At 34.7% G+C, this 25,007-nt stretch overlaps 13 protein-coding genes across 13 annotated transcripts; 8 read left to right on the top strand and 5 right to left on the bottom strand.

Moving 5' to 3' along the window:
• Positions 1 to 358: 358 nt before the first annotated feature.
• SAC1 (phosphatidylinositol-3-phosphatase SAC1) lies at positions 359 to 2,260 on the top strand (the record flags this gene model as incomplete). The annotated part of the gene is made up of 1 exon (XM_041550656.1): positions 359 to 2,260. One exon carries the CDS (start codon positions 359 to 361, stop codon positions 2,258 to 2,260), a length of 1,902 nt encoding a protein of 633 aa, XP_041406590.1.
• A 241-nt stretch (positions 2,261 to 2,501) lies between these two features.
• TRP3 (bifunctional anthranilate synthase/indole-3-glycerol-phosphate synthase) lies at positions 2,502 to 3,974 on the bottom strand (the record flags this gene model as incomplete). The annotated part of the gene is made up of 1 exon (XM_041550655.1): positions 2,502 to 3,974. The coding sequence occupies one exon, from the start codon at positions 3,972 to 3,974 to the stop codon at positions 2,502 to 2,504; it is 1,473 nt and encodes a 490-aa protein (XP_041406589.1).
• A 787-nt stretch (positions 3,975 to 4,761) lies between these two features.
• On the top strand, positions 4,762 to 6,000 carry CDC11 (septin CDC11; the record flags this gene model as incomplete). The annotated part of the gene is made up of 1 exon (XM_041550654.1): positions 4,762 to 6,000. The coding sequence occupies one exon, from the start codon at positions 4,762 to 4,764 to the stop codon at positions 5,998 to 6,000; it is 1,239 nt and encodes a 412-aa protein (XP_041406588.1).
• Positions 6,001 to 7,205: 1,205 nt separating this feature from the next.
• UBA1 (E1 ubiquitin-activating protein UBA1) lies at positions 7,206 to 10,265 on the top strand (the record flags this gene model as incomplete). The annotated part of the gene is made up of 1 exon (XM_041550653.1): positions 7,206 to 10,265. The coding sequence occupies one exon, from the start codon at positions 7,206 to 7,208 to the stop codon at positions 10,263 to 10,265; it is 3,060 nt and encodes a 1,019-aa protein (XP_041406587.1).
• Positions 10,266 to 10,397: 132 nt separating this feature from the next.
• STE6 (ATP-binding cassette a-factor transporter STE6) lies at positions 10,398 to 14,213 on the bottom strand (the record flags this gene model as incomplete). Its single annotated transcript, XM_041550652.1, has 1 exon — positions 10,398 to 14,213. The coding sequence occupies one exon, from the start codon at positions 14,211 to 14,213 to the stop codon at positions 10,398 to 10,400; it is 3,816 nt and encodes a 1,271-aa protein (XP_041406586.1).
• Positions 14,214 to 14,974: 761 nt separating this feature from the next.
• Positions 14,975 to 15,721, bottom strand: COS9 (Cos9p; the record flags this gene model as incomplete). The annotated part of the gene is made up of 1 exon (XM_041550651.1): positions 14,975 to 15,721. One exon carries the CDS (start codon positions 15,719 to 15,721, stop codon positions 14,975 to 14,977), a length of 747 nt encoding a protein of 248 aa, XP_041406585.1.
• Positions 15,722 to 16,194: 473 nt separating this feature from the next.
• On the bottom strand, positions 16,195 to 16,902 carry KABA2_04S13266 (uncharacterized protein; the record flags this gene model as incomplete). Its single annotated transcript, XM_041550650.1, has 1 exon — positions 16,195 to 16,902. One exon carries the CDS (start codon positions 16,900 to 16,902, stop codon positions 16,195 to 16,197), a length of 708 nt encoding a protein of 235 aa, XP_041406584.1.
• A 493-nt stretch (positions 16,903 to 17,395) lies between these two features.
• KABA2_04S13244 (uncharacterized protein) lies at positions 17,396 to 17,881 on the bottom strand (the record flags this gene model as incomplete). The annotated part of the gene is made up of 1 exon (XM_041550649.1): positions 17,396 to 17,881. One exon carries the CDS (start codon positions 17,879 to 17,881, stop codon positions 17,396 to 17,398), a length of 486 nt encoding a protein of 161 aa, XP_041406583.1.
• An 815-nt stretch (positions 17,882 to 18,696) lies between these two features.
• Positions 18,697 to 19,401, top strand: CBT1 (Cbt1p; the record flags this gene model as incomplete). The annotated part of the gene is made up of 1 exon (XM_041550648.1): positions 18,697 to 19,401. One exon carries the CDS (start codon positions 18,697 to 18,699, stop codon positions 19,399 to 19,401), a length of 705 nt encoding a protein of 234 aa, XP_041406582.1.
• A 278-nt stretch (positions 19,402 to 19,679) lies between these two features.
• EMC3 (Emc3p) lies at positions 19,680 to 20,501 on the top strand (the record flags this gene model as incomplete). Its single annotated transcript, XM_041550647.1, has 1 exon — positions 19,680 to 20,501. The coding sequence occupies one exon, from the start codon at positions 19,680 to 19,682 to the stop codon at positions 20,499 to 20,501; it is 822 nt and encodes a 273-aa protein (XP_041406581.1).
• Positions 20,502 to 20,824: 323 nt separating this feature from the next.
• Positions 20,825 to 21,985, top strand: NPA3 (GTPase NPA3; the record flags this gene model as incomplete). The annotated part of the gene is made up of 1 exon (XM_041550646.1): positions 20,825 to 21,985. One exon carries the CDS (start codon positions 20,825 to 20,827, stop codon positions 21,983 to 21,985), a length of 1,161 nt encoding a protein of 386 aa, XP_041406580.1.
• A 931-nt stretch (positions 21,986 to 22,916) lies between these two features.
• LIA1 (deoxyhypusine monooxygenase) lies at positions 22,917 to 23,891 on the top strand (the record flags this gene model as incomplete). The annotated part of the gene is made up of 1 exon (XM_041550645.1): positions 22,917 to 23,891. One exon carries the CDS (start codon positions 22,917 to 22,919, stop codon positions 23,889 to 23,891), a length of 975 nt encoding a protein of 324 aa, XP_041406579.1.
• Positions 23,892 to 24,263: 372 nt separating this feature from the next.
• Positions 24,264 to 24,848, top strand: HAM1 (nucleoside triphosphate pyrophosphohydrolase HAM1; the record flags this gene model as incomplete). Its single annotated transcript, XM_041550644.1, has 1 exon — positions 24,264 to 24,848. The coding sequence occupies one exon, from the start codon at positions 24,264 to 24,266 to the stop codon at positions 24,846 to 24,848; it is 585 nt and encodes a 194-aa protein (XP_041406578.1).
• Positions 24,849 to 25,007: the final 159 nt, after the last annotated feature.

Here is a 25,007-nt window from a genome sequence, read left to right as displayed (position 1 = left end):
ATAAAAGATTTCGAGCTTCGAACTCGATCTTCTTTATCCTTCTTCTGTGCCAAGATGAAGAACACGAACCTCTGTCCCACTCGTTTGAATTTCATTCTTTTCGCACTCTAAACGACGACTGAGTCTCTTTGTTCTCTCGAGACAACAAAGAGAAAAGTTCCCCGCGACTAAAACAAACAAACAATCACATCAAAAATTGTCTCCTATACTGTAAGGAATACTTGACGTATTTTTATGATTTGGAGTTTTCTAAAGATCAACGTAATATAGAGATCTTATTGTTGTTAACCATAACATATATCAAGTTACGAAGACCAGTAGGGAATATTTCTATTCGACGTTCTTTAATTTACGAAAAATGTCCTGTCCTTTATTGTTTGCTCAGTCCTCTGAAGGTCTGTTCTTCAAACCTTCTGTCGGTAATGCCACACCAACTACTTCTGATGTTGCGATTTCTGTCTCAAAATACGACTCTGCTGTGAGGGTGGTTGATACTGAACAATTCCCAGTACAAGGCAATATCACAAAGATTGCTGCATTATTAGGTTTCATTCAATTGAAATTAAATAAATATGCCATTATTGCTAATACTGTCGAAGAGACCGGTAAACTTTCAGGTCACACTTTATACAAGGTGATTCAACATTCGATTGTTCCTGTTTCATCAAGCCAAGTTGCTGACTCTGACGAAACTTCATATTTATCATTATTGGAGACTCAATTGACTAATGCTACTTTGTTTTTCTCTTATACTTATGACTTAACAAATTCTTTCCAACGTAATGAAAAGATTGGTAACAATTCAACAAACACTTTCAATTGGAAACAATGTGATACAAGATTCTTTTGGAATCATTACTTATCTCAAGAATTGAGAGAGTTGACTGTTCAAGAACCTCGTGTTGATAGATTCATCCAACCTATAATTTATGGGTATGCTAAATGTGTCGAAACAATCTTAGCGCAAACCCCAATCTCCTTGGCTTTAGTCACTAGACGTAGTAGATTTAGAGCAGGTACAAGATATTTCCGTCGTGGTATTGATGAAGATGGGAATGTTGCAAATTTCAACGAAACTGAACAAGTATTAATCACTTGGCCAACAGGTGCCGCTGAACATCATGCGTTCTCGTTGCTACAGACAAGAGGTTCCGTACCTGTCTTTTGGGCTGAGATTAATAATTTGAAATACAAACCAAATTTGGTCCTTGGTGAAAATTCTATCGAGGCTACAAAGAAACACTTTGATCAACAAACTTCTTTATACGGTAGAAATTATTTGGTTTCCCTAGTTAATCAGAAGGGTTATGAATTACCAGTAAAGGAAGCATATGAAAATATCGTTAGACAACTTGATAATCCAGATGTCCTTTATAATTATTTTGATTTCCATCATGAATGTCGTCATATGAAATGGCATAGAGTTAAACTGTTGATCGAACAATTACAAGATGCAGGTTTAAAAAACACTGATTGCTTCCATAAGATTGTGGATTCTCAAGGACAAACATTGAAAATTGTCTCCGAACAAAATAGTGTTGTGAGAACTAACTGTATGGATTGTCTAGATAGAACCAATGTCGTTCAATCTGTTTTAGCTCATTGGGTACTACAAAGAGAATTACAAACAGCCAATGTTCTAAAGGATGAAAATGACCTATGGGAATCCGATAAGAAATTATTATCCTTGTTTCAAAACTTATGGGCTGATAATGCTGATGCAGTAAGTTTCTCTTACTCTGGTACCGGTGCTTTGAAGACTGATTTCACTAGAACCGGTAAGCGTACTAAAGCTGGTGCATTCAATGATTTTGTTAACTCTGCTTCTCGTTATTATCAAAACAATTTGACTGATGGCCCAAGACAAGATTCATATGATCTATTTTTGGGTAATTTCCAACCAAATACCTCATCATTAGGTAGATCTCCATTCTCTGATAATAGACCAAGCTATATTCAAACTTTACCAACCATTATTTATGCAGCTTTAACCGTCTTTGGGGCTACAATATTTTTCCCAAAATATCATTTCACAAGTTTCAAGAACTTAATGTTTTTCCTAACTGCAACGTTTATCCTAGTATTATCTGGTAAGTTTGTCATTAGAAATGGTATGCAATTTGTTAACTGGCCAGGTTTAGTTCAATTGAAATTCTTGACCACTGAATCTAAATCTACAAATGACAAAAAGAGTAAGGATATCAAGTATTTACCAAGTCCATCATATTACAAACCAAATAACCAAAGAAAGTCGGATTAAAAAGAATCAATTAAGACAGTTCAGAATGTTTTGTCCTTTCTTCTTTCCTTTCTTTATCCTTTTTCTACCGTTATATTAATGAACTAATCTAATATACGCACCCACACAGATATAGACGTAACTAATTAAATTTTTATAATTTAAAAAAAACATAAAAAAATCTTGTTAACAAAATGGATGTCATAATTTTCATACTATAATATTACGACATATAATTTGCAAATGTATAAAATGTATCTATTTAAACGGTCAACTCATCAATGAATTTTTTAACGTTCTCTGATTTCATTAGAGCTTCACCGACCAAGAAACCATGTACACCTTGTTCTTTGTACTTCTCTGCATCTTCGCCACTGGTGATACCAGATAAAGCAATCAATAAAGTGTTCTTCGGAGTGGAATCCACAAGTTTAGATGTAGTATTTAGATCAACATTAAAGGAATGTAAATCTCTGTTGTTGACACCAATTACTCTAACACCAATGGAAATTGCTCTATCTAACTCTTCTTTAGAATTAACTTCCACTAGTGGTTCAATGCCCATTTCTTTGACACTATAAGTGTATAATTCTTCCAATTCATCTTGTTTTAACATTTTTACAATTAATAGTACAGTGTCTGCACCTGCTAATCTAGCCTCTAGGATTTGATATTTATTGAAAATGAATTCTTTTCTTAAGACACATGGTCTAGCCTCTGGATTACTCTTAAATTCATTATCTAGGACTCTTCTTACATTAATCAAATCTTGAAGGGTACCTTTGAACCAGTGTGGTTCAGTTAATACTGATATAGCTGAAGCACCTGCCTTCGCGTATTTCAAACCTTGCTCTGCAGCAACAGCATCAATGAAAATGTTACCCTTGGATGGAGAAGCACGTTTGACTTCAGATAGTACTACAGCTCTCTTTGAAGAATTTTGAGGGACTTGTAATCTTTCATAAAAATTTTGTACGGATGGAGCTAAACCTAATTTAAAATTACTTTCTAAATCTCTCATTGTGAAGCCTGGAACCATTTGTTGTTCCTTAACATCGACTTTCCTTTGTTCATATATACGGTCTAAAATAGATTGATTTTTCTTTAGAGTTGAAAACGTTTGATTTTTAGCATTTTCTTCCCAAGTACCACCTGTAACGTTCAATATATTCTTAATCATTAGATGACCTTCTTCAGTTAAGATAGATTCTGGATGGAACTGAACACCTTCGACAGTATATTTCTTATGTCTAACACCCATAATGACACCCTTTTCTGTTCTTGCAGTGACGTCCAAACATTCTGGTAAAGTAGGGTCATTACCAGCAAGAGAATGATATCTGGTGACAGCAACATCCTGAGGAACATTTTTGAAAAAACCTTTATTGTCATGGGTAATGATAGAGGTCTTACCATGTACGATTTCTCCTGCATAAGTCACATCACCACCAAGGACATCAATCATACATTGTTGACCCATACAGATACCGAATACTGGGATCTTCCCTGTGAAAAAACGGATCGCGTCTCTTGAGATACCCGAGTCTGTACGTGGATGACCTGGACCTGGAGAGATGACGATCACATCTGGACTAAGAGCTTCTATTTCCTCCACGGTGATCTTATCATTTCTGAAAACTTGAACATGTGCACCTTCTTGGCAAAGGTATTCGTACACGTTCCAAGTGAAAGAATCATAGTTGTCGACTAATACGACATTCTTAGCGGCACTCATTGTATATCTTATGTAATGTGTGGTTAATGCTTTATATTTTTTTAGTCTTTCAAAAAAAGAAGGATATAGTGCTAGTTTCAATAAAGTAAAAAACACCACTAGCAATCTGAACTAATATATATATATATATATACTTGATTTCAAAATGAACAGATCAACTGACAGAGGATATATGCTCTCTTTTTTGATTTAAAGGATAATTGACACATCAATGTCAGAATGTTTCCCTTCATTAAAGTGCGTATCCAAATTAGCTCGCTTGTTCTCGATGAGTCAAATTTTTCACTTTCCCAGCCAAAAATCGCAGGGGTCACGTGCCTTTTGGATATACACAGCGATGAAACAGCCAATCAATGGGGAGTTGCTACTTTGAACATCGTGGTATATATATATGCATATCTAGTCATAGTACCACTTATCAATAATTCTGAACATTTCGTTGTTTCTGTCATACAGAGTTTTGCTAGTCTCTATTTGATATTCTTACACAATATCATTGTGCACGGGCCAGTGTTTCTATGAGTTTCTTTGTTAAATCTTTTGCACGCCAAAATTCGCGAGTTTTGATTGTTGATGAAAGAGACAAACAAACAAAAATATGAAAGGGCACGTATTAAGGAATGAGGCAGAGTAGTTAGAGAATTGATTAGATCATATTTTAAAAAGAGAGATTGACCTCACAACACATTACATAAAACCTTGCGTATAAGGTGGGTCTCTCAATTAGTCAATAAAGCAAAGACAAGACAAACCATACGGAATTATATTTACGACTCGAAGTTAAATCATGTCTGGTATCATTGAAGCATCCTCAGCATTGAGGAAGAGAAAGCATTTAAAGAGAGGGATCAACTTTACAACTATGGTTGTCGGCCAATCTGGTTGTGGGAGATCCACTTTCATTAACACCTTGTGTGGTCAGCAAGTGGTTGACACATCTAGTACTGTTTTGTTACCTACCGATACATCTACCGAGATTGAATTACAATTGAGAGAAGAAACTGTTGAGTTAGAAGATGATGAAGGTGTGAAGATTCAATTGAATATTATTGATACTCCTGGGTTCGGTGATTCCTTGGATAATACTTCCTCGTTCGAAGTTATTTCGGATTATATTCGTCATCAATATGATGAAATTTTATTGGAAGAAAGTCGTGTAAGAAGAAATCCACGTTTTAAAGATGGAAGAGTTCATTGCTGCTTATATTTAATTTCTCCAACGGGACATGGTTTGAAAGAGATGGATGTTGAATTTATGCGTAAACTTGGTAGTTTAACAAACATTTTACCATTAATAGCCAAATCCGATTCTTTAACTCCTGAAGAATTAAAATTAAATAAAAAATTAATTATGGAAGATATTGATAGATATCAGTTACCAATTTATAATTTCCCATTTGATGAAGATGATGTCTCTCAAGAGGATTATGATACAAACACATATTTAAGATCTGCATTACCATTTTCAATCATTGGGTCTAATGAAGTTTATGATATGGGCAATTCTTTAATGGTACGTGGTAGAAAATATCCTTGGGGGATGCTTGATGTTGAAGATGCAACAATTTCTGATTTTGCCATCTTAAGAAACGCATTATTGATTTCTCATTTACATGATTTAAAAGATTATACACATGAAATATTATATGAAAGATATAGAACTGAAGCATTATCAGGTGAATCTGCTCCATTCCCAACTTCAATGAATAATAATAACGAATTAGTGACAAGTCCTATGCCACAAGAGGAATTCCAAGGTAAACCTATATCACCAGGTTTACCAAGTGCTACTGCATCACCTGCTATAAATGGTGATTCCTCTACTATTTCTGCTCCTCGTGATACATACTTGGCACGTGAAGAACAAATAAGGTTAGAAGAAGAAAGATTGAAGGCCTTTGAAGAAAGAGTGCAACAGGAATTGATAATGAAGCGGAAAGAGTTGTTACAAAGGGAACATGAGTTGAGAGAGATCGAAGAGAGATTAGAGAAAGAAGCTAATCTAAAGAAAGAGACACTTGAGTGAAGTTCATCATGACCAAATATCAAAATTTTTAAAAAAAAATAACCATACATATCCATATAATAAATAAAAAAATAACTACGTAACCATAGTCCCTTCTCAAACAAAACAAAAAGAACAAAATAATTAAAGAATATGCTAATCTCTATTACTTATTAATCGTTGTTATTATTTAATAAAGCAAGCCCTAACCTAATTAAGAACAATCTCTCATCAGAGCCCCCAAAACAAATAAAAGATGGAAAACATTTTCTGAGCGGCCCGCAAAATAAAACGCAGCGAAACGGTTATTTTTCTATATTTTCATTATATATATAAGGAGAGTAAGTAGCAGAGAGAAATATATGTTTCTTATTAAATTGGATAATATTATTGAGAACTAATAAGCAAGATGTGGCGGGAACAATATCAATATCGCCAGGATATGATGAAGTACCCACCCATGAGAATTGTGAATATGTAACGGCTTATTCAGATGAATATGCTGTACATATAGTTGTATATTTGTATGCTGCTAAGTGATGAGTTACCAGATAGGGACAACAGATAATACGTTTAAGTGACGAGGAAAGTCTATATAGTCCAGTTTTTAGTAGAGCTTGGACACCACTCTGATTTCAGCACACAGATATATGCATAAAAACTATTATTACATATAATATATATTATATATATATAGAGACGGATGTAGAACGCATGTGTGTGAAATGGCTCTCCACATCGTGCATAGTGATAATCTATGCTTCTACCACAGATTATCGCCAAATCTCTTTGTAATCACCGTTCGATTCTGAGTGGGTGCGGTCGGTTTGTTGAAGTAAGAAAAACACACTCAGAGACAAAGCCGAATGTGCGGTGGCAAAACCTGACAAACTTCAAAGTTTGGAAACAAAGACAGTTGGGAAAAATTGGTAACAACCCTTGTAATAACTTGGAAATTCTTTAGCCCAAGATCTAAATCTAAATCACAATCATATTTGTCATTCTGAGCAATAGGGTAATGAGAAAATCAGTGATTACATAATAATTCTAAGGACTCAATTGAATCTGATTTAAATTAGTGTATTTATTATATAAGGGTTTAAAACTTTAGTCTCAACAAATTCGACATTCTTTTTTCATTAAAGACATTCAAAAAAATATCGAGTGTTTGTTAAGTTAGTCTAATATAATTCTCTTAAGCAATACACATACACGCAAAAGACAGTATGAGCTCTCAAGTAGGTGAAATCGATGAGAGTCTTTACTCCAGACAATTATACGTCCTAGGTAAAGAAGCGATGCTAAAGATGCAACTATCAAATGTCCTGATTATTGGTATGAAAGGTCTTGGTATAGAAATTGCTAAAAATGTTGCTTTAGCTGGTGTGAAATCCCTTACTTTATATGATCCAACTACAATCACTATTCAAGATTTATCAACTCAATTTTTCTTCTCAGAAAAGGATATTGGTAAGAAAAGAGATGTTGTATCTCAAGCTAAATTAGCAGAATTAAATGCTTATGTACCAATTCATATCTTAGATTCAATGGCAGATGAACATCAATTACATGCATACCAAGTTGTTGTAGCTACAGAAACTGTTTCTTTAGAGGATAAAGTTAAATTAAACAATTATGCTCGTGAACATGGAATCAAATTTATCTCCACTGAGACAAGAGGTCTATTTGGTAATGTCTTTGTTGATCTAGGAAAAGAATTTACTGTCCTAGATATAACTGGTGAAGAACCAAAGACAGGTATCGTTTCCGATATCGAGCCTGATGGAACTGTAACCATGTTAGACGATAACAGACATGGTCTAGAAGATGGCGATTTTGTAAAATTTTCAGAGGTACAAGGTTTAGAACAACTGAATGATGGTACACCTTACAAAGTTGAAGTGTTAGGTCCCTTTGCCTTTAGAATAGGCTCTATGAAACGTTTTGGTGAATATAAGAAAGGTGGTATCTTTACACAAGTTAAAATCCCACAAAATATTACATTTAAATCTTTACAAGACAATTTAACTGATCCAGAGTTTGTCTTTTCGGATTTCTCAAAATTCGATAGATCTAGTCAATTACATTTAGGTTTCCAAGCTTTACATCAATTCCAAATTAAACATCAAGGTGAATTGCCAAGACCAATGAACCTAGAAGATGCAAATGAATTGGTTAAATTGACAAATGATTTATCTGCTCAAGAACCAAATGTCTTTGGTGGTCCAGAAACTAAAGTAAATGAAAAATTGATCCATGAATTATCTTTCCAAGCTAGAGGTGATATCCCAGGTGTCGTTGCATTCTTTGGTGGGTTGGTTGCACAAGAAGTTTTGAAGGCTTGTTCTGGTAAATTCTCTCCATTGAAACAAATTATGTATTTCGATTCTTTAGAATCCCTACCAGATTCAAAGAACTTCCCAAGAACTCCAGAAAATACAAAGCCAATTAATTCTCGTTATGATAATCAAATTGCTGTATTTGGTCTAGATTTCCAAAAGAAAATTGCCAATTCAAAGGTTTTCCTTGTCGGCTCTGGTGCAATCGGTTGTGAAATGTTAAAGAATTGGGCTCTTTTGGGTCTAGGCTCTGGTGATAATGGTCTTATTGTCGTCACTGACAATGACTCTATTGAAAAATCCAATTTAAACCGTCAATTCTTATTCAGACCAAAGGATGTTGGTAAAGATAAATCTAGTGTTGCAGCTGAGGCCGTTGCCGTTATGAATCCAGCTCTAAAGGGTAAGATTAAGCCAATGACCGATAAGGTAGGTCAAGATACAGAAGAAATATTTGATGATGCATTCTGGTCTCAACTTGATTTTGTTACTAATGCACTTGATAATATTGAAGCACGTACTTATGTTGATCGTCGTTGTGTGTTTTTCCAAAAACCTTTATTGGAATCCGGTACTTTGGGTACTAAAGGTAACACCCAAGTGGTCATTCCAAGATTAACAGAGTCCTATTCTTCTTCAAGAGATCCTCCTGAAAAATCTATCCCATTATGTACTTTACGTTCATTCCCAAGTAAAATTGATCACACAATCGCATGGGCTAAATCATTATTCCAAGGTTATTTCTTTGACACACCGGAAAACGTTAACATGTATATTTCTCAACCTGACTTCATAGATCAAACTTTGAAACAAAGTGGTGATGTCAAGGGTATCCTTGAATCCATTGCTGACTCTTTATTAAAGAAACCTGAAAACTTTGAAGATTGTATTAGATGGGCCCGTTTGGAATTCGAAAAGAAATTTAGTTATGATATCAAACAATTACTATACAATTTCCCAGCAGATGCAAAGACCTCGAATGGTGATCCATTCTGGTCTGGTTCTAAGCGTGCACCAACACCATTGGAATTTGACATTAACAATCCTGAACATGTTGGCTTTGTAGTTGCCGGTGCAAACTTACGTGCCTTCAATTTTGTTTTACCAAGTAGCGACAACCTAAGAGGTTCCCCAGATATGGCACTATATAAGAAGATCATTGGCTCTATGACGATTGCTCCTTTCACTCCAAATGTTAATCTAAAAATTCAAGTTAACGATGAGGATCCAGATCCAAATTCTGATAACCCGATGGGAGATGAAATTGATACTTTAACTGCTTCTCTACCAGACCGCTCTTCATTAAAGAACTTCAAATTAGAACCCGCTGAATTCGAAAAGGATGATGATGCCAATTATCATATAGATTTTATTACGGCGTGTTCCAATTGTAGGGCATTGAATTATTCTATCGAAGTCGCTGATCATCAAAAGACCAAGTTTATCGCCGGTCGTATCATCCCTGCTATTGCAACCACTACCGCTTTGGTGGCTGGTTTGGTTAACTTGGAATTATACAAGGTTGTCGATGGTAAGACTGATATTGAACAATACAAGAACGGTTTCATTAATTTAGCATTATCATTCTTCGGATTTTCAGAACCAATTGGTTCTCCAAAGGGAAAATACAACGACAAAGTATATGATAGAATATGGGACAGATTTGACATCCAAGGTGACATAACTCTTGGTGATTTAGTAGAGCATTTCGAAAAGGAAGAAGGCCTTGAAATCACTATGCTATCTTATGGTGTTTCTCTATTATATGCATCTTTCTTCCCTCAAAAGAAATTAAAGGAAAGAATGTCGCTACCAATTTGCAAAGTTGTTAAACTAGTAACCAAACAAGATGTTCCAGCTCATGTTCGTACTATGATTTTGGAAATTTGTGCTGATGACAAGAATGGGGAGGATGTTGAGGTTCCATATGTAACTATTCATTTATAATACATATAATAATATATACTAAAAGAGAAGATATTATAAAATCTTATTTTAAATTTTATTACTCCAGTTTAAAAATAAAAACAAGTAGATCAAATAATGTATTCATAAAATTAATTGTAAAGAGACTTTTATTTAAGCTAGATCTGATGTAATGCGGAAAAACTCTGAACCCATAACATTTAAATCACGGTATGGACCTTGCTCTTTCACCATTCCATCCTTTAGAACAATGATTTGATCACAACATTCCATCATAGGCTTATTATGTGTAATAGAAATTATTAGCGTACCCGCTAAACCCTGTTTAACAATCTGTCTTATCTTTTCTGAGCTCTTAGCATCTAATGCTGAAGTACTTTCATCTAAAATCAAGATTTTTGGTTTCCTTAAGATAGCCCTTGCAAGACATAATCTTTGTGCTTGACCACCAGAAACCAAGTCCGTAGATATTCTACTATCCAAGCCTTTAGGAAGTTTTTCCAATATTTCAGATATACCAACAAACTTTAAAATATCATGCAATTCCTGATCGGTGACCATAGCATTATGGTTGCCGTACATTAAATTGTTTTTCAGGGAATCATCAATTAATACCGGTGTCTGTTCTACCATTGCAATATGGGACCTAAGGGATACCAAATTCCAATCATTAATATCCGTTTGATCGAGGAATATGCACCCATTCGGGACTTTATAAAGTTTTGTTAATAGTAAGGCCAAAGTTGATTTACCTGCACCAGATTCTCCAACTATTGCAAAGCTTTTATTGTTAGCTAGTTCGAGGTTTAGATTATTGAAAATTGTAACACCGGGTGCTGAGGGATAAAAGTAATTTAAGTTATTAATTTTCACTAATATGTTACTATCTATATCGCCAATCTTGGCAATACGTCCTTCATAATTAACGTCCTCACTCCACATTTTATCCTCTTTGAGAATTCTATCGATCCAACTTGCCCCTCTTTGACCTCGCGCAATATCTGGAATCTGGCTTATTAAACTGGTACATGTCATAATAGTGAAAAGTAATAATGTGAATGTTTGAAACATTCTCTTGGAAGAGTATTCACCAATTAGGACCAATTTCAATCCATAATAATACAGGATGGCTTGGATACACATCGTTAATGTGTTAGTAATAGCAATACCCATACCAGTTACAATTGTACGACCTTTTGCAATTTGTCTCATATTAACTTGATTGCAGCGTTGGTTGTTTAAGAAATGACTTTGAAGTTTTAAATATCTGATTGTTTTAATACCTAATAAGACCTCTGATTGATCATTCTCCAATTTGGCAACAGAACTTTTATAGTTGGTCTCATACTGTTGCAATGATCCACCATATAAACTAGAAAATATTACAATGAGGGGAAACATTGAAAGACAAACCAAACTTAATTTCCAACCAGAAACTAACGCCCAAATAAGACCAAATAATGAAACTATCAGAAAAGTTGACATTGCACTTAGAAATTCCGAGACTAATGAACGTAAATCTCTTAGATCATTCATCAAAAGGGCAGATATTTCAGAAGGTTTGTTAGAATCGAGTGAATACCAATATATATTTTTATGGATGATAGATTCCATCGTATCATTTCTGATATCCATTATCCAATTCTCACTACAATAACCCAAAATAAAAGACTTCAAAAAATTAAAAATACCATCGGCAATAGTCACACCTAGGACAATAAATGACCATTTCAGTAAATAATATTGGTCATTCTGGGAGCCAGGGACTATCCCATTCAAAAGATAGCTAAAAGTGTAAGAAAAGATGGGATTTGTTGCCCCTGCTAAAAGGGAAGCCATTATACCTCCAAATAGCAATTTCTTGTTTCGAATGGTTTTGATCATTTGAAATATAATTATTTTTAATGGAAGGATTTGCCTTTTATCTAATGCTTCTTCATCTCCAAGTCTTCTCCTATCATTACTTATATACGCTGGTTCGTTTTGTTCTAATTCGTATTCTTCGAGTGATGTGTGATTCTTAGACAGTTTCTCATGAAATATTGAAGACTTCTCAGATGTAGTCAATGGGGTTGATGTATTAAGAATAATTGACTCCTCTGTATAGCTCATGGCAGATGGGAAGCCTTGAGATACCAAGTTATTATTTTCAGATATTGGCATTTTATACTGGTTTTGGACTTCATTCATAATATAAAACTGGCCTGATCTACTGTTCATCAAATCATGTTTGGAACCTTCTTGCGCAACCAAACCTTCGTTCATTACATAGACATAATCATCATCCCCTATATCGGCGAGGTGATGAGATAGAATAACTGTAGTCTTGTTGTGTCTCCAACTCCTAATGGACTTCATTAGTGTTGTTTTATGTGAAATATCTAAGGCTGAGACAGCTTCGTCCAAAATTAAAACTGGTGTATCTCTCATATAAGCTCTTGCTAGAGCAACTCTTTGTTGTTGACCTCCACTTAATGTGATCCCTTCACTTCCGATCTTGGTCTCTAATCCTTTCGGTAAAGTCTGGATAAATTCATTTAGAAGAGAAAAGTCAATAGCTTTCTTTAAAGTTGAACATAATTGATTATTTTCTGATTCTTCCTTGAAGTCTGGTGAACCTAATAGAATATTATTTCTAATCGTATCGTTGAATAATGTGCAACGTTGCTCGACTATGGTAATATGACCAAATAATTCATCCCGTTCAATTAAATTGATATTTAAATTATCGATTAAAATTGAACCACTTTCCAAATTATATAACCTTAGGAGTATATTTGAAAGTGTTGATTTACCAGAACCGGATTTACCAACGATAAATGTTGTTTCATGCGCTTTGAACGTCAGTGATAAGTTGTTTAGTATTCTATTTTCTGGTCGGCTTGGGTAAGTAAAATTTACACTTTTAAAAATGATCGAGGCATCCGGGAATGATAAATGAAGGGTGCCAGCTTTATTGGTCACTGTTTCTATATTGTTCTTCGATTTTAGAGCTCCTTCTAATTTCTTTATTGCAACATCACCTTTTTGTAAAAGAACAATCTGATGAAATGTATTGCTCAAAGTTGATCCTAACATTAGGCATGAATGAAAACATGTGATAACATCTGCAATATTTAATTTTCCTTTTCTCACCATTGTTGCACCAAACCAAAATCCTTGTATGAACATACATAACGTCAAAAATCGAAGAATAGCTGCATTTGCTGCGACGAAAAGAGATGCGTGTATGAAATATGTGTTACAAAGTTGTGTAAGATGCATGAATTTATATTGTTCCTCATTCTTAGTTCCATAGAGTTTTACTAATTGTGCTGCCCTCATTACAAACGATATTTCTTGAGCTGCCTTGGAACTTTCTGTATTTTCCAATTGAGTATACTTGTTAATTAACCTTGAGAAAATCACTGCCAAAGCTACAATAATAGGTGTACTGCACAATATAATTAAAGTTAAAGACCATGAATAATAAAACGATACACCGATCAAAGATATAATAGCTACCATATTTTGGAATGTGATCGCTGATGCTTCTGCTGAACTTGATCTGACTTCTTCAATACATCTGTTTAATTGAACAAAATCACCCAAAAGGTTTTCATTTTTATCGTACCATTCTGTAGGCTTATTAATGTAGGAAATTAGAAGTCTCTTCCTAAGTCTGGAGCTTTGAATTTCTCCAATCCACATCCAACAAGATATTGATAGCCACATCACTGGTAGACTAGCAGCACCTAACGCCATTATCGACATTGAACGTTTTGTAAGTTCCTTAAATACTAATTTTGGTAATTTAAATTCAGATATATTTGTTAATAGATCGAATATTCTACCTGTTAATATTGATGTGATTGCTGGTACTAATCCATTTGCAACTGTAGAAAAAATTATTAAGAGAATAATATATGTATCTTTGGAAGGAATAATATTAACATATATGTGAATACGGTGCTTGATTGGAAACCACATTGTTGTAAAGCTTTTGAATTTTCTTATTATGAACTTGTAAATATATTGACCTAAATCTCAACGCTGAACTTCTTAGTAATGCTAACAGTCATTCTGCTAAGTATGAATTCTTTGAACATTGCAGTATTCCCAAATACTATATACATATATATATGGCATTATGACTTAGAATTTTATCTTATGTATTTTCGTCTCTTTCTGGGATCTTAATTAAAACCATAAACTGTCTTACTGTGAAACATTAAAAAGTATAGCATGTATTTATCCGTTTACGGTAATGACATGATTCGGCCACAGAACTTTCAAGAGAACAAAGTAAAGGAAAAAGACCGAAATAAACCTCAATATTTCCATTAGTTTTCTTAAGAAAGGAAGAGGAACTACTTCGATGTGTTTGACTTACTAGATAAAGTATACTAATTAAAATTGTTAACTGTGATTATATATTTAATTGGGTTAATTGTTCAAAAAATGGTCTAAATAGGACCGGTAGAAGTTTTTTTTTGATAATTGACCAATAGACTTATTCATCAAGAAATAAAAACAGAATATTTCATCAACATGTAATACGTACATTATATAGGTAGTAGAATTTCTAAGAAATTATTTTATCTTTTGATCAAGATAAGGAAAGTGTCCCTCGAAGAAGGAAATTTCATCGATTCATTTGTTTAGTTATTGTAAAACCATTACAATTAAACCTATCTATGTGCTCTTAAACTTAACAGTAAACATTTATAATATTTATAAAATATATTTACCTAAGGCGCAAGTTCAGGGTATTTATTTACCCAATATGAATTTTCTGACTGAAGATACACGAGATGGGCTTTCTCTCTTGCAGTCTCTAGATATACCAACTTCGCCTTATCAGTAGTGTCTTTCGTAAGTGAAGAAGATTCCTCTTCGACGGTATCGTTTTGGGTATCGCTCTTAACGTCTTTCTTATCCTTAAGGAGAACTTGAAATAATGAATTACAATCTGCACCATCATAAAGTGAATTAGGGAACCCAGACTCTTTGAAATAAGTAATCATATTATAACATATGACATCCCACGAATGGTCATTTGAGTAAGGTGTATTGTTGACAATCTCAGAGTAGAATTTCATTTTATCTTCTAGAGACATACGAAATTTTAAAAAACTCATGGTATTGACAAAAAAGCAAAATATTATAGCAAATATCTGAACATAGATATAGAGTATTAATATCAATACGTTTGCGGTTTCATTTGAAACAATTTGGAACAGAAGAAATAATACCAGTGAACAGAGCCAACTTAGAGCAAACCATTTGTATTGAAACGCTGTTACTATACGAAATGTAAATCTAGAACGGAATGTATCACACGGAAGTTTTATTGTACTATTCTCTAAGTTCAAAGTGTTATGTAGCATTGCAGATGCTGACGTATCTGATTGTTCATGTCCTAGTCCCCTCATAATCGATACTTGTTCCTTTTGATGTGTTGTAATCTTGTGGTTAGAGGGAAAGTGTTGCAACATTTTATATAAAAACGGTTCCGAGGCGTCCCATCTCTATTTTTATACCGTGCGTAAAATTGACTGACACTATCCTTAAACCTGTGAGGAATATAATGAACCACACATACTTCACAAACGTGAGCAACTGTATTAGTTGGTGTCTGGCCAGTTATAGTTGATTGAATATTATACCACATGAATAAGGTTGAGAGACTTGAGATACAATGATGAATATAACGCCTTGTTACTGGTGCGTAGCTATCAAGGTGTAGAATGTGTGTTTATACCCATAATTTACAAATGAAATGTAACCCTTGAATAAAGATTCTATAATTTAGTGCAAGAAATGATAAATGTTTCCCATAAAGAGATACTTTCTTAACGTAAAATATTGATCAAAATATGTTTCTAAAAAGTCTCAGATTTCGTGCCTTTTACCTTCTTAATACATGATTTGTAAATTATATATATATTAGTTGTATGATATTTATATTTCAAAAAGCAAGTTCAGGGTATAACGACACCCAATGTCTATCCTCAGTCTCTCTGAAGGTCTGGATAGCTTTTTCTTTAGCAGTCTCCAGATATACCAACTGTCGCTCCTTTTGAGGTTTATCATTAATTGTTGCGCCGCCATCGAATTGATCATTATTAGATTGTTCTATGTTTCCGACTGTGTTCTGTGATAGATTCGAAGCTGGATTAGGTTCTGTGTTAAATGTCAACGGAGATGCCATTTTGGTAAACAACATATAGTAATCTGACCCATCGTATAGCGGCATGTTATATCCATGTTCTTGGAAATATAATTTCATATGACACCCTACGGTATTCCAAGTTGCAGGGTCAGAACAAGGTTTATGCTGAACTATCTCACTATAAAACTTCATCTGTCCGGCTAATTCCATCTTTTTGATAATAAACTCATAGGAAAATGTAAAGGGTATGGTCGTTATTAAGAGCAATTCAATTAGAAAACTAGCAATCAAGTACACCACAGGTATTCCTATTAGACCCAATAATAATGGCACATATGACATAATTGGGGTAACAATAATAAATATCACTGTCATCAAATAGTTCTCAGTTAATGATAGGTAGAATGTTAGTCTACTACTGTATCTGTCACATGGGAGTGCGACATGTTCTTCCGCCTCATTATTATTTAATAGTTTTGTGGTCTGAGATGTGTTATCCTTCATCGTTATAATCTTGATATCTAAGTTTTAACATTTTCATGTATCGTAACAGTATAAAATTATTTATTCAGCAAGGAGCTGCAGATTACAGACTATTCTACTTGAGGTATCCATTTATAGAAGGTTTTTTTATGCAGTCATTGGTTGCAACTCAAATAAATTTTCAACGCTTTTGCTATTAGATACGAAAAGAAAAGAAAAGCAAAGAGTAAACGCAATTGGATGAGACATAATAAAACTTTGTGTTTGGAACGATTGAACAGATTTATGGATATATCTAGTGTTCTGCAGACTATGGATGATATAGAATTACCTGGGAAGTCAACAAAACCCATTTCTTGATGACGAGAAGACGATGTCCATTTAGTCACTGATAAACATACATAAACGGATATTCTGTAGAAGGATATACTTGTGTTTATATTATTTATACGGTAAATTATGGATACCTCTCTAACCAATAGATTTTGTCGGCCTCGTTGAATACACGAACTGCTTACTTCTTTGCTTCTTCTAGAAATAGTGCTGAAATTTGGTTTGATATCTCATCAATAGCCTCAGCAGTTGGAACTGGTATGATTGTCACATTCATACCTTCTTCGATAGTGGTAGGTGTATCGTTCATTAAATTTTGATTATCTGTAACCAATTCTTCAAGATTTTCAGTAGCATTATCATTAGTTGTAATAGTAGGGGTGTTAGATGTAACGTTTAGCAGAATAGGTTGTACGAGTGTTTTAAACAAAACAAAGTAATCCTCTTCCTTATATAAAGGTAAATATATTTCTTGTTCTGTCAGATATTGATTCATATGGTACGCAATTAGTTGCCAAGTCCTAGGATCTGAACTTGGACGATACTTTACAATTTCTCCATAGAATGTCATTCTGCTAGCGTTGTTGAGACTCCATAAAATATAATCATATAAATTACAATAGCAACTACCGAGAGCAAGTATAACAAAAACTGGGATGCTAAGCATAAAACAGATAGCTTGCCCAAGACTAGTTTTAGAAACAAGTTCACCAATTTACTGAAGATGGTAGTATAAATCCTAGAATGTCAAACCATGTGAATTTCGTCATTATCCACATGAAGAAAGTAAACCTTTTCTTGAAAATATCGCTAGGTAAAACAACATTTACCTATTGAGCATTCAGCGGTTTAGAATGCTTCAATTGAATAATCTTTATGAATACTGGTCATCATTTTCGATATATGCTTCCTGTTTTTGTAGGTGTTAAGTTGGGAGACCCAATTGTAGTGCTTGCTATTCGGTTTCTTTCCATATATCTCTATTTAAATATGACCTGGATGGAAAAGTGCTGCAAGAGCCAACAAACCAGCTTTGTGTATTGTAATTGAAAGAAGAGGGACTTTATAAATAAGGTTCAAAGTTATGCGTGTATTCCCTGAAGTTCATATAAGTATCGGAATCGTATCTTGTTCAAGTCTGCAGGCCATCTTATAAAATTTTCATCTTTTATGTAGTTCATTGAAGCATGAAGAACATAGATATTAGAGACCCTTCTTTGCACTTTTTCTAAGTTGAACTCACATAAATTCATTCCATACGAATAAGGTACATGGTCGTTAGATTATCTATGTTCTCTTTGGTTTGTTTCTTTGTTGTCCTTACTGTCCTCATTCACTGTTGTTCTCTATATCCATCGGCCGGACTATCTTAATTTATAATTATATATTTAACTATATGTGTCCGTCAATAATATATGGAGGGCTGGACCTTTCGAAATACACTATCACAACAACAACAGTAACAGACATAAGGATTATACCATGAGATTACCATGGAAGGCCCCTTGGCTACTGAAGAAGTATCCACCTGAACCAAACAAGAAGTCCTTTGCTCAATTAGAGCGTACTGTAATGAATCAATACCTTACCGCTGAATATAATAAATTGTTATCTAATTACAACGTTTTTTACTTGTACCATTTGAGTAAACCTAACAATGATCAACAAATCGATAGAAAATTCCTATGGGAGGCACATAAGGAGTCCTTAAATGGAAAAGTATTGCTACTAAAAGATCCATTAAGTAAAGCAAACTTTCGTCCATGTTTAGATCCAAAACTAACCTCTAAACAAATATTACATTGGAAAGGGAACACGCACATCGGATTTCAATCAATATCAACATTAAATCAATTATTGTTGAATGAAAAATGGACCAAATTCACATATGCTGATAATGTTATTGAACCATATGGTATTGGTATACGGCTTGACGGACCTCAAAATATAGACGGTCTGAATGAAATAGAACCAATACTTGAAGAGACACATAATATGTATAAGAATCTTGATTACAAAGGTTTATTAGCTATAGCCAAGAAACGTAAGGATAATTCAAATTCAACATTATCCTCTGGCAAGACCGTTGCAAGAGAGTTTCTCGAGTTGCTCGCAAATATTAGAATCACCAACCCTACTATGACGTCAAACTCTCAGTGGTTGCTATTCACCAGCAATAGTCACTAAATATTTAATTCCTAGGGTCAAACAGTTAACAAGTGCAATGCATGTAAATAGTAAATGTATATGTTTTATAGACAGATATTAAGTATATTCAATTTAATTAGAACTGCAGTTACCCTACGCGGTGCATACAAAATTTCCCGTTCAAACATTTTGAAGTTTGAAGTTTGTTGAAGGAAGACACTCTTTAAAAGAAGACTTCTCATGAAGTAACAGGTATCACTATAGTGGGGACCAAAGGTACACATACTGTTAGCAGAAAGGTACATCAGAAGGAAACAATGGTAGATTTATGGAGTATATTGCTTAGCGGCAGTGTCACTACTGCAACAGCGGGAGCTATAGCAGAATTGACTCTGGATCCACAATTGAAATATTGGGTGTTATTGCCCATCTCTGCTGTGATGATCCTGACTGGGATCTTGCGTCAACAGGTGTCTGTATTGATTGGATCTGGCGTGAAGGGACAACCTAGAGTGAAAAATACAGAAGCACAATATATGATGAAGGCTCAAGTTTTACTTGGGAATGGGTCGAATATCAGTGATGAATCATTTCAAGAGAGGAAAGAATATCTTTCAAAGGCTTTGGCAAGTGGTAAATATGTTGCAAGGTCTAAGGCTGCAAAGACTGGGGAGACTGTGAATCCATTCAATGATCCGGGTACTGCTGAAGCCATGATGAGCATGGCAAAGGGGAACATGGCCAGTTTCATCCCACAAACAATAATCATGTGGTGGGTGAATCATTTCTTCGCTGGATTTGTTCTGATGAAGTTGCCATTCCCATTAACTCTAAGATTTAAGGAGATGTTACAAAGTGGTGTTATGACAGCAGACTTGGATGTCCGCTGGGTCAGTGCAATCTCTTGGTATTTCATCTCTGTATTAGGTTTGGATCCTGTTTTCAATCTTCTAACTTCCGAAAACACAGATAGTCAGTTAGGTATGATGCAAACACAGACTCCTCAGGGACCAGATATGATGTCTCAACCTGCTCAAGTTGAATCTCAAATGAAGGCTCTCGCCAACGATTTAACGATTGCCCAACACGAATGTTGTTTCGATAATGTAGAGGCTAGAGTACTAAGTATGTACAAGTGAATTCATTTATAAATATTATTACATGAACTTATATATAGATAAACAGAAAGTTTATTGTGTGCCAGAAGTGTGGTCTTGGGACCGACATGTCCATTTTCACGTGACCCATCACAATTTTTCTGTTTGCTCATCGCTTTTTTCGATAATTTTTCATTATGTAATAATAACATAAAGAGAGAGTGGTACTTTGAATGAAGAAGAACATCTCTATATATAACTAATGAGAGGGAAATATACACATATATATAGGCTAAAGACTCCAGGGCTATTGTCGTTTACTCTACACTATAATTAATATATATACTTAAACTTTTCAAATAAGTATGACTTTGAGCACCGTTATTTGCATTGGTATGGCCGGGTCCGGTAAGACCACATTTATGCAGAGATTAAATTCACATTTACGTTCTAAAGAACAGCCACCATATGTTATTAATTTGGATCCTGCTGTGTTGAACGTTCCATATGGTGCCAATATTGATATCAGGGACTCTATCAAGTACAAGAAAGTCATGGAAAACTACCAGTTGGGACCCAACGGTGCCATCGTGACCAGTTTGAATCTGTTCAGTACTAAGATCGACCAGGTAATTGGTTTGGTTGAAAAGAAACAAGAAGGCCACACACATTGTATAATAGATACACCTGGTCAGATTGAATGTTTTGTATGGTCTGCTTCTGGTGCTATCATCACTGAATCATTTGCATCGACTTTCCCAACCGTCATAGCTTACATAGTTGATACCCCAAGAAACTCTTCGCCGACGACTTTTATGAGTAATATGTTATATGCTTGTTCTATCCTTTACAAGACTAAGTTGCCAATGATTATAGTTTTCAATAAAACAGATGTTAAGAAAGAGGATTTCGCTAGAGAATGGATGACCGATTTTGAAGCATTCCAAACTGCTGTTAGAGAAGATCAAGAATTGAATGGTGATCTTGGGATGGGGTCTGGGTACATGAGTTCTTTGATTAACTCTATGTCTCTGATGTTGGAAGAGTTTTATTCCCAGTTAGATATGGTTGGTGTCTCTAGTTACACAGGTGATGGGTTTGATCAATTTTTAGATGCAGTAGATGATAAAGTGAAAGAATATGACGAGTTTTATAAAGCAGAAAGAGATAGAATTGTTAAGGAGAAAGAATTGAAAGAGAAGAAACGTAAAGAAAAATCATTGAATGGATTAATGAAGGATCTTGGTCTTAACGAAGGCAAGAAGAAGGATGGTAACGAAAGTGATGATAGTATAGAGGTCATTAGTGATTTGGAAGAGGGTGAAAACGACGGTGTACTAGAAAGAGATGAAGATGAGGGTGTCGAAAGAGAATACACATTTGCTGGTGAGGAGAGAATGACTGGTGAAGTCAATGATGATAAGACACCAGATTTACAAAAGAGATACGCCGAAGCATTAGCATCTACCGCAAAGAGTCCAAGCAGTGAAACTGCAGAAAACATAGCTCGTTACATTAGGGAGTAGGAATTTTATAAATATATGCATATATATATATATATATGATTGTGTACATTTCTATCAACGCATTAAATTTTAAGCGATTGTCTCTTGCAGTAGGAGAGCCTTAACGACTTTTTTCTTATTTAAATAAAAATAGTAACTTCATATGGTAGATTCTGTTTTCAATTCAACTTATGGTTTTCCCATAATGCATTTACCTCCTTCTTTCCAACGTTTCTCCCCTCGTTCTTCATTGACATCCATTATCTTCATTTGGTAAAAAAAAATTGAAACAATAAAATAAACACAAACACATTTCTCACGTTCGGCCAACAATGCAAATTCAATTGCAACACTATCAAATTAGCTACTTCCTTTTACAATAAAAGCTCAATTGACTGACTCTACAGGCAACCTACTGTAAGAAAACGATATACGGTGACAAGCGTGCCTGCAAAAACCCGTTGCCAGGGATATGTGAGAACCCACAAACGCAACCACAAGAAGACCAACAACACATGAGAACCTCCGTCTATATCTAAGAGAGGACAGCAGAGTAGCAGCAACTCTTCACCTTCTTTTCTTTTTAAAAAGGATACCCAAAGTTTGAAAATTTTTTTTGCAATAGTTGAATCTAATTGAAGTTAGTGTATAGTCTACGCTAATATCTGAGGATTAGGTCATCGCCCAAAGTGAAAAAAGAAAAAATTTTCATCTTTTCAGTCGAGAAGCTCTGCAAATTGCTTAATAATTCTAAACTTCACAGACTGAACTTTTGGAAGAATAAGTATAAGGACTATTAGCATATATGTATATATAAGGGTATGGTCTATTGCAAAATTTGTGAATTTGATTCCTTGTTCTTGGAAAATTTCTAATTTTGTTTGCTCTATTTATTTAGTAGTAAAATTTTTGTAGGTAAACATCAATCAAGCATTTACTATATCTTATAAATATGTCTACTAAACTAGAACAACATTACCAAAAGGTCATCGATGAAAAGGATCTAGAACAACTAAGAGATGTCTTAGTCTCTAAGGACTCTGAATTAGCCAACAGATTCAGAGCTTTGTTCAACCTAAAATGTGTCGCTGAAGCCTTTGAAAAGGACCCAGAAGATGCTAACAAGGCTGTTCAATACATTGCTGAAACTTTCGTTGATGACTCTGAACTTTTGAAGCACGAAGTCGCCTACGTTTTGGGTCAAACCAAGAACATGACTTCTTGTCCAATTTTAAGAAAGGTTATGTTGGATGCTGAACAACAACCAATGGTTAGACACGAAGCTGCTGAAGCTCTAGGTGCTCTAGGTGATCTAGAATCTCTAGATGACTTGAAGACCGTCCAAGAAAAGGACCCACATCCAGCCGTTCAACAAACTGCTGAATTAGCCATTGGTAGAATCAACTGGGCTCATAGTGCTAAGGCTGAAGAAGAACAACTACAAGAATCCTTATACAGCAGTACTGATCCAGCTCCACCTCTAGCTTTAGACAAGAACTACAAGGTTGCTGAATTACAAAAACTGTTGACTGACCAAGAAAAGCCAATGTTCGAAAGATACAGAGCCATGTTCAGATTGAGAGACATTGGTACCAATGAATCTATCTATGCTTTGGCTACTGGTTTTGACGATCCATCTGCTTTGTTCAAGCATGAAATTGCTTACGTTTTTGGTCAAATGGGTAACCCAGCTGCTGTTCCAAGACTTGTTGAAGTTCTAGCTAGAATGGAAGAAGCTCCTATGGTTAGACATGAAGCTGCAGAAGCTCTAGGTGCCATTGCTACCCCAGACGTTGTCCCAGTCCTAAAGATGTACTTGAACGATCCAGTCGACGTTGTCAGAGAATCTGCTATTGTTGCTCTGGATATGTACGAATATGAAAACTCCAACGAATTGGAATACGCTCCACCAACTGCTACCAATTAGATCAATAAACTATCATTGGAATTATAAATGAAATGACAAATATATATATTTCGTTATTTCTCTAACTCCTCCTACTTTCTATTTATATATAGATATATATTTATGTGTATGCATTATCATAAAATCAGCATAATTTTAATAACTTAAGATATCAAGAACAGTATGGCTCGTTTGTGTCGAATGGTGATGGTTTTAATTTCTTAACATGGATACCTTTTTTTTAGTGAAAAACTCTATTCCTTACGATAAATCGAGAAAAAATTATAAAAGAACTGTTTTCTTCAAGTAGAAGAGAAACCCAAACACAACTACAACTACAACAACAACAACTACAAAGTGAACCCACAACACTGAAAATCGGTTTGTATAAAGATGTCTATTCAAGATATTGTGTTTGTTACTGGTAATGCTAACAAATTAAAGGAAGTGAAGATGATTCTATCATCTGAAAGTTCTAAATTCAATTTAATTAATGAACCATTAGATTTAGAAGAAATCCAAGATGTTGATTTAAAGAGTATTGCTATGGCTAAATGCAAACAAGCCTCTGAAATATTAGGTCCCAACAGACCTGTATTTGTAGAAGATACAGCATTAGTATTTGATGAATTCAATGGTTTACCAGGTGCTTATATTAAATGGTTTGTTAAGAGTATGGGTCTGGCTAAAATTGTTCAAATGTTAGATTCTTTCGATAATAAAGATGCTAAAGCCATCACTACGATAGTGTATGCTGATGGTAAGGGCGAATTTCATGTATTCCAAGGGATCACAGAGGGAACTATAGTCTCAAGTCGTGGTCCAACTACCTTTGGTTGGGATTCAATCTTTCAACCAAAGGAATCTACAAACGGTCAAACATATGCAGAAATGGCAAAGGAGGATAAGAATTTAATCTCTCAGAGAGGTAGAGCCTTTGCACAACTGAAGACCTTCCTAGCTGCCGAATCTATGTAGAAACAGACACAAGTTTTCGAATGACTCACTTATATAGATGTGTATATACCTACTGAACAAACTTCAATAAATAAGTGCATACACATGTATGCATCATACAACAGAGTTACTCATATGAGGGGGAGGGGTGGGGAGAGATGCGTCATAGCTATTCTCCCC

This window comes from Maudiozyma barnettii (assembly GCF_903064755.1).
Source record: "Maudiozyma barnettii strain CLIB 1767 genome assembly, contig: KABA2_04, whole genome shotgun sequence".
NCBI lineage: Eukaryota > Fungi > Ascomycota > Saccharomycetes > Saccharomycetales > Saccharomycetaceae > Maudiozyma > Maudiozyma barnettii.
Note: the sequence above shows the minus strand (reverse complement) of the source record. Positions and strands in the feature narration are given on the sequence as shown.